Source organism: Mauremys mutica, chromosome 4 (assembly GCF_020497125.1).
Source record: "Mauremys mutica isolate MM-2020 ecotype Southern chromosome 4, ASM2049712v1, whole genome shotgun sequence".
NCBI lineage: Eukaryota > Metazoa > Chordata > Testudines > Geoemydidae > Mauremys > Mauremys mutica.
Genome location: NC_059075.1, coordinates 65,815,076 through 65,828,142, shown reverse-complemented (window position 1 = coordinate 65,828,142; position 13,067 = coordinate 65,815,076). Strand labels below are relative to the sequence as shown.

Here is a 13,067-nt window from a genome sequence, read left to right as displayed (position 1 = left end):
AGTTCCCAGAGAGAAAAGACCAGGGATTTTGGTGATGGGCCTTGGGCTCAAGTCATAGGGTGAGACCTTGTGGGCTGAGGTCCCCACTCTGCTGCACCCTCTGTCCCCCTTGCAGTGAGGAGAGTGCTAGGACTCAGAGAGGGCTGAGTCCTGGGGAAAGGCTGAGGAGAGCCTACTCTGTGTTATGGATTATATGGTAAGGAGCCCTCTAACCCTGGTGCTAGTTATGGGTTAATGGTAAGGAGCCCTGTAACTGTGTAACCTCCACACTGGAACCAATTAAATGCCTAGTATAGGAAAATATCCTGACAGGAAAGAGCTCTTCTGTTGCCATAAATAACCACCTCCGTGAGCGGCATAAGCTTTGTTGGCGGGAGAGCTTTTCCCGCTGACGTAGTGCTGTGCACATGAACACTTCTGTCGGTGTAACTTGTGTTGCTCAGGGAGGTGGAATATTCACACTCCTGAGTGACACAAGTTTTGCCGACATAGGCTATAGTATAAACATAACCTTATATTTTGGAATCTCTTGACTTCTGAGATCTTGATTTCTCAGCCTTAATGTTGTGTTAATTTTTTTTTGCATTTAATTTCCTGTTTGTTTTAATGGGGGGAAAAGTGTGTGTGTGTATACACGCACGCGAGCGCATGTGTGAGAGAGTTTGGGGGTGGGAGGGAGTGCTGTTAGTTGTATCACAATCTGCTCTTAATCAACTCATCCCAAAGTGAATCAGTCTTAACTGAAGCCTGGTTAGGCAAAGCACTTAAGCAAGTGTGTAAAAACGTGAACTGAAGTCAATAGGGCTGTTCACATGCTTAGTTATGTATTTTCTTAAATATTTTGCTGGATCTGAACCTAAGGCTTAAACTATACAGACACTCCTAAGATCAAAGGTTATTGAGCGCAGTCAACATTCTAAGCCAAATGGAAATGGTACTGATGTGGTTACATTCAAACACTGACTTTAAACCTCTATAAATTAAATAATACTGGAATAATTTTCTTCAAAGTTGGCTTTAAATCTCATTAAGGACCACAAAGTAAGCAAAGGGCCCAGTCCTGAAAACTCTTACACTTGAGAGTAATCCCTTTAGAATCAATGCATTAGTTGCATGAACAGTAGTTTGCAAATTTGTGCCCCAAGTTTGAAGATTTTAGATTACAGTTATACATAGGGTGACCATACATCCCATTTTAGCTGTGACAGTCCCTTTTTTAAGCCCTGTCCCGGCCATCTCGACTTTTTTGGCAGACGTGGGCATTTGTCCTGTTTGCTCTTGCCAACTGGATCAGCCGGCAAGAGCAAACGGGACAAAAGCCCACTTTTGTCGAAGTAGGGTGTGGAAGAACGTGCAGGGCTCAGGGCGAGCGGTGATGCCAGCCCCACGGAGGGAGAGAGGCAAGGAAGTGGATCGGGCGAGTATCTTGGGCCAGCCCTTCTCGGGGTGGAAGAGATGCAGGCCAGCCCTGGGGGGTGGGAAGGGGCCTCGGACTAGCCCCACGCGATGTCTCATTTTCCCTTCAGGAAATATGATCACCTTTGTTATATAGAAATTCAGAATACACATGCTTATAATGAAGCTGAAGGAATACATTGAAAATGCATTTTTTTTCTGAAAAGAACAGCATTTGAAGGAAGAACATTTTTTTGTTTTCATCAAAAACAAAAATTCACATTTTTTCCTCAAGATTTTGCACAAAACCCGTCAAATGTTGATGGAAAAAAGAAATGTTCTCTCAAAAATGTCCATCTAGTCAAAAAGCCACTTTTCATTAAAAAATCAAAACAGTTTTGGGAAAAAATACTTCAGCCAGCTCTAGTGCATAGGTGGGGTTTGCTCAGACTTTGCAAAAATATTCTTCTTTTAGCTGAGGCAAGGTGTGGGAAATTTCAGCTTAAATTGAATTTGTTTGGTTAAAAAGTGTAGCCAAGCCTGTTGAGTAAGTAGTCATGGAGCTGTGTTAAGTACCATACCAGAAACCGTGGTTAAAACCTTTTCTAAATAGGTTGTTGTAATGGTATTTGAATAATGTTCGTCCTTGGCTATGCTTTCTGTTGAACAGTGTTTAGCACAAGTCAAGAGCATCTGTTGCTGATGCTTAATATTCTTATTTTTCCTAGTGTAGACAAGAATAGGCCTCTCTATGATTTCACCATCAGGAATACAACTCTTAATTTGCCTACCTGACAGGGGTTTTGGATTAGAAAATGTAAAGCCTTGCATCAGTACCTAGATAGTATGTTCACTGTGTACTAGCACCAGGCCCAACACCTTCACTCGGCACTGGAAAATTGGAGCTCAACCCCTGCAACCCAAGACTACAGCCTCAGCTGTCTAAAGATTGTCAGTTATGCTTCTTGACATTTTACATAATATGTGTATTATACACACACAAACTACACTAAAAAGAACATTACTAAGGTTACAATGTCAAGCACTCAAAAGTCAGGAGATGCCAGAATTAAGGTTGCCTGTGCAATCTTCATTGAGCCCTCTTGTGCATATGTATTATGATAATCTTCAATTATAATTATTCACAGTTTCCCCACAGGACACCTACCTTATTCAGTTCATGGAATGGACTGTGTTCACGTAATGAGCAGTTATTTAGTATTTTGTTTTTCTTCTCCCCCCAAACCTCCAATGTGTGGCCCCAGACCTTATTTACTGCACACTGTTCAAATCCTGCTCTGAAAATGTAATTAATTTCCTTATGGGCTTTTCTGTAGCACTCATCTCTATAATAACTGAGCACTTCACAGACATTAATGAATTTATTTTCACAATGCCCCTGTGAATTGAGGGGATATATTTATCTCTATTTTACAGATTAACAATTGAGGCAGAGAGAGATTAAAGTCAGAAGTATTCATTAATTCTGAGTGCTCAATTTGAGACACATAAGGCCAAATTTTTCAGAGTAGTTCTTTATATGTTCAAATGCGGGCGGTGGGGGGGGTTAGAAGCTCCCCATGAATGGAGGGGGAGAGAAGGGAGCGGGGTCCATGTTGGGGTGGGGAGCCATAGTAGTTTCTACTGCCGTTCCTACAGCAGTACCTCAAGGGCTGGTGCCCAGTGCCCTGTGCTTCTTCCTCTTGCCCCCTTGTCATCTGCCACCCTGTGCACCAATGTCTCCCTGCCCCCTTGCCTGGGTGTTCGTGCCCTGTCTCATTTTTTTCCCCTACCCCAGGATGTCTCTGCTGGGACTTGTGGTGGCTGGAAGGTGGGACCAGGTTGGGCCAGAGTGTCCTACCGCTCCGTGGTGGCCAGTCCAATCTTGTGTGCAACCTAGGCTGCTCCATCCCCTCCTCTGATGCTGTTCTGGTCCTCACCCCTCAATATTTGCATTGCAGAGCGCTAGCCCTCACTCACTTCCCCTGGTTCTGTTGCCCCTTTGTTGAAAACGGCTCCCATTGACTTAATCTACAGTTGTGAATGCTCAATACTTCTGCAAATCAGACCCCCAGGTGTCTCACACTTGGCACCTGGAAAATGAGGAACAAACAATTGGTGACAACTTGTGAAAAGTCTGGTTTGGGTGACTTGCCTAGCATTGCATAGGAACTCTGTGGCAGAGGCAAAGCAAGACTCCAGTTCTTCAGGGCAACCTTGAACTTCCTTAACCATAAGACCATGCTTTCTCTTCCTCCAGTCCTCTGCTTCATTCACTGCACACTTCCCAACTTCTGTAACAAATGAAGCAACTCTCTTTCACTGTATGACCTTGATTCATCTCCAGAACAGGTCCCTCCTGTGCACTAAATGAGGCCAGGGTCCTGTGGAAAAAATAGTATGTAAAGACTATATCATAATGCATACGCACAAGGGTGCCAAATTAAGGTTACACAGGCATTCTTAATTCTGGCCATTACTAACCCTTGAGTGCTTGACTTTGCAATCTTAAGAATGTTTTTTAATATGGTTTGTGTGTGTGTAATATATATAAATATATACGAATGATATAACTAGACCATAATGTATCCTCTCATACCATAATGACCTCTCTATTGCTGACTAGAATGGGACAGTTACCTCCTGTATCTTACATCCGACACTCTTTTGTTGTTGTTGTTGTTGCAAATGCACATATTCATATTCAATTTATGATCCAGTATAACCCTCAGATCCTTTTCAGTGGACTACCACTAGCCAGTTATTCCCCATTTTGTAGTTACGCATTTAATTTTTCCTTCCCAAGTGTACTACTTTGCACTTTGTCTTTACTGAATTTCATCTTGTTGATTTCAACCAATTCTCCAGCTTATCAGGGTTGTTTTGAATTCTAATTCTGCCCTTCAATGTGCCTTCCACCCCTCCCAGCCTGGTGTCATCTGCAAATTTTATAAGTGTACCCATAATCAAGTCATTAATGAAAGTACTAAATAGTACTGGACCCAGGACTGATCCCTGCAGGACCCCACTAGATACATTGTCCTCCCAGTTGACATTGGTAATGTGAGTATTGTCTTTCAACCATTTGTGCACCCACCTTTCATAATTTCATCTAGACCACATTTCCTTAGGTAGCTTATGAGAATGTCATGTTGGACTGTGTCTAAAGCCTTGCTAAAATCAAGTTATATTGTGTCTACTGCTTCCCCGATCCACTAGTCCAGTAAACCTGTCAAAGAAGGAAATTAGGTTGGTTTGGTATGATTTGTTCTTGATATATCCCTGCTTGCTATTCCTTATAACCTTATTATCTACTAGGTGCTCAGAAATTGATTATTTAATCATTTGTTCTGGTATTTTTCCAGGTCTTTAAGTTAGGCTGACTGGTCTACAATTCCTGGGGTCACCTTTGTTCCCTGCTTTGCCTTTTTTCAGTTCTCTTGGGACTCACCCAGCCTCAATGAGTTCTTGAAGATAATTTCTAACGGGTCTGAGATTGCTTCAGCTAGTCCCTTAAGTATCCTACGATGAATGTCATTAGGCCCTGCCAACTTGAGTACATCTGGCTTATCTAAATATTCTTTAACCTATTATTTCCCGGTTTTGGTTTGTGTTCTTTCCCCCTTGTTCTTAATATTAAATGGAGTTGAGTATCTGATTGCTATTATTAATCTTTTTAGAATATAAAGAAAACAGTGGGATATTATAGCAAATAACATGACAGTGAATTCATCAAGAGGGACATCTTCAATATCTGTAAAACCAGATAAGCAGATATTAAGTTAAAATAAAATAATTATCTATCTTTGTCAGTCTATATGGTTGCTTTTGTAGTGTCTTTTTGGGAACCACTACTCTTTTCTGAGATTTCTTTATATTGTGCAATATTTCTATGACCCTTGTGTATCCAAGGGCATCTAGCTCAGGGGTGGGCAAACTTTTTAGGCCAAGGGCCACATCTGGGTGGGGAAATTGTATACAGGGCAGGGGGTTGGGGTGCGTGAGGGAGTGCATGGTGTGGGAAGGGATGCGGTGTGCAGGAAGGGGCTCAGGGCAAGGGATTGGGGCATAGGAGGGGTGCAGGGTATACAAGGGGCTCAGGGCAGGGGGTTGGGGTGCAGCAGGGAGCTCAGGGCAGGGGGTTGGGGTGCATAGAGGTGCAGCGTGCAGCTGGAGGCTCAGGGCAGGGGGTTGGGGTGCACAGGGGGGTTCAGGGCAGGGAGTTGGGGGGCGGGTTCGGACTCCAGCCCGGTGCCGCTTACCTAAAGCGGCTCTGGGGTGGCAGTGGTGTGCACTGGGGCCAGGGCAGGCTCCCTGCACCCCGGCCCCGGCCCCGGCCCTGCACTGTTCCAGGAAGCACTGTGGCCCCTGGGGCAGGGGGGCGGATGGCTCCATGTGCGCTGCCCTTGCCACGCCTCCAGGTACCTCCCCCGAAGCTCCCATTGGCCGCGGTTTCCCGTTCCCGGCCAATGGGAGCTGCAGGGGGCGGTGCCTGGAGGCAATGCACAGAGCCCTCTGTCCTCCTGCCCGAGGGCCACAGGGATGTGGTGCCCTAGTTTGCCCACCCCTGGTCTAGCTGAAGTCTATTAAAGCAAAATTAACTATGTGTTTCTGACAAGTGATTGCCTTTTACTGAAAAGCCTAAGAATACCAAAAGGTGGTTATTTGGTAAGTTTGTGCCTGTGACCTTTATAGATTAGTTCTAAAATCTCAGTCCAAATTGTGTGTGTGTGTCTCTTTTGTGTATATACATGTTTATATTGTCTGTCTGTCTGTCTCTCTCTCTTCCCCCTCCCCCTTCCCCCCAGGATGGATTTGTTTTAAATCACTAGTCAGGAAGACTCAATTTAATCATGGATTTCTACATAAAAGTGCGTTCTTGTTGGTTGTTCTAACCTTAATTCATATTCTTCACAACTCAGAGATAGATGTAGGTTTCATTTTTAGAAGGTACACACTATACATGTTTAAAGTGATTTATTTTGAATACTTTTCAGATTAGTTTTACAGCTATATCAGAAAATGAATGATTGTTTGGTTATTTCATTTACCAATGGTAATTGAAGCAGATATTTATGAAGTCATTGGGAGGTGAACTATCTCCAGTTCAACAGGTTAATCATTAATATTTGGAGGATTTTCTTGCCATGCTGTATTAGGAAGACATTTAAATTGTTTTATTTAACTAAAACAACAACGTTATGCATTCTGGATTTTTTCCTTCAACAGCAAATGTCATATTTTAACAAAACAAGCATATGAATTTTTGAATTTAGTTAAACATTCAAGTTTTTTAAAATCAGGTTTGTTTTTGTCACCTTTGTATATTATTTATTTATTAATTCATTTAAAAACATTTTTGTTGTTAACAAGCATGTTATCTCTGGAGACATAAACCCACAGTTTGAGAACTGCAAAACTAAGTATCTTCTAGACTGAGCACTGAGTCCCATTGGGTAGATGGAAAGATTAACCTAAATAATCTATACAGAAGCCCCTGGAACCCCATAAGATTGGGTCCCTAATCCATGAACTATTGGAACTCATTTACAAAACTTTTCTTAAACATTACATAAATATGTTGTCTCATACTATAGAATTAGAATTTATAATCCCTATTCCATGATGAGATATCTTTGAGCTATAATGTATCCTAATTAAAACTATCTTTAGATAGATTTTTTTCCTCAAAAAGCATTTCATCAAAAAAAAACTGATTTAAATAAAAAAAAACATTTTTTAAAAAATCATTGATTTTTTTTTATCCACCCTGCTTTCCCTGCCCCTCCCTTCCCCAGTGTGAATGTGGAGAACTATGGGCCTTTTCCCTCCTTGTCCAACCTCAACCTATTCTTCCAGCTTGGACTAGAGTTGTTAAGTCTAAATTCACTAAGTAGCATAAATGAGCACAATTCCATTGACTTGACTGGAGTTGCATCTGTTTATGTCAGTGGTAAATTTGGTTTATTCATAGGCTTGTCTGTGGAACTCTTACTTACATGAGTAGTTCCATTGATTTAAAGGGGACAATTTGCATGAATAAGTGCTTATGAGTGAATTCCAGGATCCTGGCCCTATGCATATTTTCTTGTGGTGTGAAGTACCATTGAAATAGCTCTTCAGTCATTCTTTTGATGGCTGCACTTTTTGACGAGGTTGCTGCCCTTTTTCACATTATAGGCCGTTGGTTGAAATGGTTTTCTTTATTGAGGGATCTTTCTCATTTTTCCAGGAACCAAATATAAACGTGATGTTATCCACTTTTAGGTTACATCTCTAGTGACGATAACTCTTTGGACAATTTAAAAATGAATAATGTTATCACTATTTAATCTGCAATTATGGTGTGTTGAGTCCTTTCATATCTCAGCAATACCGCCTTTATTTTATTCTGACTATTAAGTTACCTTAAGTGTTTTGAGATCTCTTCTCAAAACAATCTTCTGAAATGAATAATTTAAAAAATTACAAATAGAAGGTGTGACAGGTTCCCCCCGAGATGCCACTTGGAACTGGGTTACCATTGAGCCCTCCTGATCCACTAGCCTGGATTCCCTTTCACACTGTGGTGCTGTGGTAAGTTGCCAAGCTCTCCAAGCTTGCTCTTTCACCAGCCTACACACAGATAGGGACACACCCAGCTGCAGCTTCACACAGATGCTGCGATCAGCTTTGCATGGGAAGGCTCAGCTAAGGCATCTCCCAGTTGCTAAGACACGCACCCCTCTCTGGAGTGTAAACCCAAAAGTATACGGTCTTGCACTGCACAGGGAACTGTACAGCATAAGCTCATAAAGTTTGCCCCCTCCCTCAATGTGGAGAGAGAGATGCAACAGTTTTCTACCCCAAGTTATAATTTCCACACAGTGGTTTTAGTCAAAACAAAAGCAAATGTATTAACTACAAAAGGAAACATGTTAAGTTGTTATATGTAATAGCAGATTACCTTAGTAAATAAATAAAATCGCAAACTGAGTTTAACACACTAGGTAGCTAAGATATGAATTAGCAAATTTCTCACCCTGAGTGATAAACAGGCTGGCAGATTCTTAAAGCACAAGCTGCTTTGGCTCTGCAGCTTGGGTTTTCCAGGATTTCATACACAGGCTAAGAATCCCTCTAGCTTGGGACCATCATTTCCCACAGTTCAATCCTTGCTTCTCAGGTGTTTCCAGGTGTGTTGTTGTTAGGAGAGTGAGGTGCCATCATGATGTCATTGTCCCCCTTGTATATCTTCTTCCCACTTGCTGGAAAGCTCTTTTGCTCTGACCTGGGTCAGTTTCCATTGTGTAGTGCTCTCTCTGAGAGGTTTCTGTTGTACACAGTTCCTGGTAATCCTTGTGCTTGTGTGCATTTCCTCAATAAACCATTAACATCGTTTGGCCTTTTTTACTGTTTTTCCTGAAAGGCTGCTTGTGGGTGTTTTTAACCTCACAGCATGTTTCAGTAACATGCATAGCCAAACTTCATAACTTCACATATGGTGGTAGTACATACAATCCAAGGAGATATTACTGTCTAGCAGATTAAGACTTTTAGAACGATACCTCACAAAGCATACTTTGTACAAAACATATCCTAATTACACAATAGTGATGAATATTGGGGTACCAGGATGTTACAGAAGGAAATCACAGATTAAGTTAACGTGTCGTGCCACTAGAAGATATTGATTAGATTGTCCAACTAATTTACCGTACAAATTAGTTTTATCATGGCTTATGTATGGTGTTTATAGTAAAATAAAACTTTCCCTATTCAAAATTTTCTTCAGTTAGACAGTAGCTAGTACTAATTGAAATCCAATGCTGCTGTAAATAACAGACTATCCTCCCTATGGGGCTGTTTGTTCTGCTGTTCAGACCAAGTTTATAATCATTTGTTTTGCTCTTACTAAAAGCCTTCCAGGTTTGTGAGGAATTATAACTCTGTCCTGGTTGTGTATGTCTTTGTATCACCTCAGAACAGTACTGTCATTTTTGGTAAGGCACAGGAAATGAGGAAAATCGTACCTGAAACTGAAATTGAAAATACAAGCTATTCCATTGGGGGAACATTTTACACAAAACTATAGAAGGCGTTATTGCTCTGTTACCATAAATTCTAATCAACCATCATATGAGAGCAGGCCACAGTTTAACAAAACGTGATTTATGTATTGCTAGGTAAGTGTTAGTGGGTCTACATGTGTGTATATGTGCGAGTGTGTGAATCTTATTTAAAAGCAAGTATTTTTCTTGGCTGGCCTTTCTTTTTTCTGTATAAGAATGGCACGGGAAAAATGAGAAATTGCTATTAATCTGCTTGGCTCATCTCTCCCTAAATTTCCATCTCTTGAACTGTTTGTTTTCTTTGTAATCAAATACTTCAGAATTTTTGCTTACACGGATAAATGTGAGTTGTTAAATTTAGGTTAGTAGACTAAAGATGCATTATTGGGTTTGGTGCTGTGCTTCAAATGATTAGGATTTAAATCACTGCTTTTTTGGTTGAGTAGAAATTTTCTTGAATCTCATTTATGCAGACTGAATTTAGAGGGTCGGTCTTTATTCCCCCCCCCAATTTACTTTTTGCTTTTTTCAAGCAAAAGAGTGGGAGGGAAAATACAAAATAAATAGAAAACAATCATCATAATGCCTAGCTCTTAAAATTTTTCAACAAGTATTTCTCTCAGCAATCAGAACTATAAGACTTTTCATCTTCAAAGTAGTTACAAACTTTTAATTCCCACAATATCCGGTTGAGAAAGCTAAGTAAATATTATCCCCCACCTTATAAATGGGAAACTGAGGCATATCAGTTAAGTGGCTTGCTTAATGTCTTGGAAGTTCGTGGATCCAAGTCCTGTGCTGAGACAGGTAAACCATATTTTTTATGGAAGTCAATCTGTCTTGTTTTTTTCACATGTAAGATGTTTGAAAAGTCTTAAGCTTCAATGTGTTGGACTTCTTTGCAGTTACTATTTGTTAAGCAATTTGTTTAAAATATAATTTGTTATCGACTGAGGGCCTGATCCAAAGTCATTTTAAGTCACTGGAAAGATTCACATTGACATCAGTCATGAATAGAACAAAAATATGTGGAATCATTAAAAACAGTATAGGCCAGGGGTTGGCAACCTTTCAGAAGTGGTGTGCTGAGTCTTCATTTATTCACTCTAATTTAAGGTTTCTCATGGCAGTAATACATTTTAACATTTTTAGAAGGTCTCTTTCTGTAAGTCTATAATATATAACTAAACTATTGTTATATGTAAAGTAAATAAGGATTTTTAAATGTTTAAGAAGCTTCATTTAAAAATAAATTGAAATGCAGAGCCCCCTGGACCGGTGGCCAGGACCCAGGCAGTGTGAATGCCACTGAAAATCAGCTTGCATGCCGCCTTCGGCACATGTGCCATAGGTTGCCTACCCCGGTATAGGCTCTACTTGATACGTTGGAGACAGAATACACAGGAACCAAAAAATGACCCGAAACCTCAATTGCAGGACAGATATCCTTGCTGGACAAAGTAAGGATACCCCTGTTCAAACTTATTGTCCAGATGTGAATGTTGGAACTCTAGCCACTTATGATATACTGTTGCTGTATTGTTAGGAGGTAGCTCCATGTGACACAAGTATGTAGTTACCAACAAAGTTATAAGGTGCTAGCCATCAATTCTGTGTATTTAGGAATGATGAACATCCCAATTTTTGATTTATAAATAACGTTAACCAAGTCTACAATCCTAGTATTTTAATGAACAAAACAACGGTAGCAAAGAGACCAGCTCTATATGCTTGAAGAGTTGGTATTGATAAGTACTGCATTTTGTTAAAATTCCACACACAGGCTTTGTTCTGAAATGTAAGAATAAATCAGTTATATGGTATGTGGGTAAAGTATGTTGTGTTTCAGTATTCCTGACTAGCAAACTACAAAAACAATTCAACAAGTTTATTTCTGGCAGTCTTTGGAAACTGGCATGTTTTTCTAAAGTTATTTTTCCAAGTCTGTTTTCCCACTATTCCCACAGCGAATAGATTAATAGGGGAAAATATGCATTACCCTCCAAATGGCTTCAATTTTACTATCTCCATGAAGCAACGCTTACTGCTGATGTGGCAATTTGTGCATATTGCCCATTATGCCTTACACTGTGATTTATAGACTTTGACTGGGTTTGTTTGTTTGCTTTAAACAGGTTGTCTCCTGGTTCCGATGTCTACGTCACAGTTTCATCCATTGCCTTAGCAAGATCACAGCAGTGTCGTAGCTCCCCCAGCAATCTGTTGTCCTCGAGTGAGACTGGCTCTGGTGGGGGAACCTACAGACAAAAATCTATGCCAGAAGGGTAGGCACCAGGTTTTTTTTTTTTAGGTGCTGTTTGGTTGAGGTTTCCCTCTTCCATTTGGTGGCTAGAGTTATAAAATATATGAGCTGTGCTTACTCTGCTGGTTTACAAACTATTCTTTACATGAAGTTACTAAAACAGTTTTTCTTTCCTTGCCTCACTTTTGGGGAAAAAAAAAGTGAGGTTGAAGAGTCCTCTCACTTTTTCTCTCTCTGACAATGCTCAGGCTAACATCTGCAGAGACCTTGAAGTATCTGAGTCTTCATTAAATGCATCGGTTTCATGTTGCAATCTTCTTCACTTCACAGCTTTTGCTTCTTAAATGATATCAATAATGCACAATACTCAGACTGAGTTCTTAGCCTTTTGACTTTGCAGCCTGTACTGCTTTTTTGAAGCAAGAAAGTGATACATTCATCTAAGACTTAGATAGTTTAGACATAAGGGTATTAAGTGACTTATAGGGACTGTTCAAAATAGCATTTATTTCACATATTAAAAGTGTCTCTGATTTCAGCCTGTCTCCTCCAACTTTATTGATATCATGAAGCTCCTTGGAATGATCCACTATTCACATTTGGGGAAAACTCATGGAGGAAGAAATTAAATATGTATCATTTTCATAGAACACTGAAAAGGAAAAATGAATCAAACATTTTTAAGTAGGGAAAGAAAAATAATTGGCAATGATAGAACTACATGCCTAAGAATACCCCTTACAGAGAAGAGGAAGGGAGAAAAACTGCTTAATAGTTCACACTGAAGCATTTCTCTGGAGTCTCCTTAGATAGTTTGACGGTCAATGTGTAATCCTCTCCAGGTTGGTGCTTATAAAGTCGCAATAGTGATGTCAATTCCATTGTCTGAAACTACCTAGCTCAGTGGTCCCCAACCTTTTCCGGGTGGTGGGCGCCAGACAACGAGCCACCAAGGACTGGGGCCGGCAGACAAGCATCCGCCAAAATGCCGCCGAGAAGCGGCAATGTCAAGAGGCATCGCCGCCGAAGTAGCATCATCAAGAGGCGTTGCCGCCAAAATGCCGCCGAAAATCAGCGACATTTCGGCAGCGATGCCTCTTGATGACGCTGCTTTTCGGCAGCATTTCGGTGGATGCTTCTCCGCCGGCCAGTATGCTGGTGCACATAGATGGGGACCACTGACCTAGCTTGTATAACACCCTGTCCTATGCATGTTAGGGAAGTCTGCAGATGGGAGCGTCTGTCCTGTGCAGCATGGAAGCATGTAGGTTTAGCAAGGTGTCAAGTACTTTGAGGTGGTCTTGCTCCATTACAGATTAGGAAGTTTGCAGGAAAGATACCTTCCCCTGCAAATGTTA

The 13,067-nt window shown here is 40.9% G+C and overlaps 1 protein-coding gene across 1 annotated transcript in view; it reads left to right on the top strand.

Annotated features, from left to right (window-relative positions):
• The window catches only part of SIPA1L1 (signal induced proliferation associated 1 like 1), a 177,649-nt gene that overhangs the window by 128,779 nt on the left and 35,803 nt on the right, over positions 1 to 13,067 (top strand). Inside the window, exon 11 of the mRNA XM_045014975.1 lies at positions 11,582 to 11,731. Coding sequence (XP_044870910.1) covers positions 11,582 to 11,731 — 150 coding nt within the window. The remainder of the gene's footprint in view (positions 1 to 11,581; positions 11,732 to 13,067) is intronic.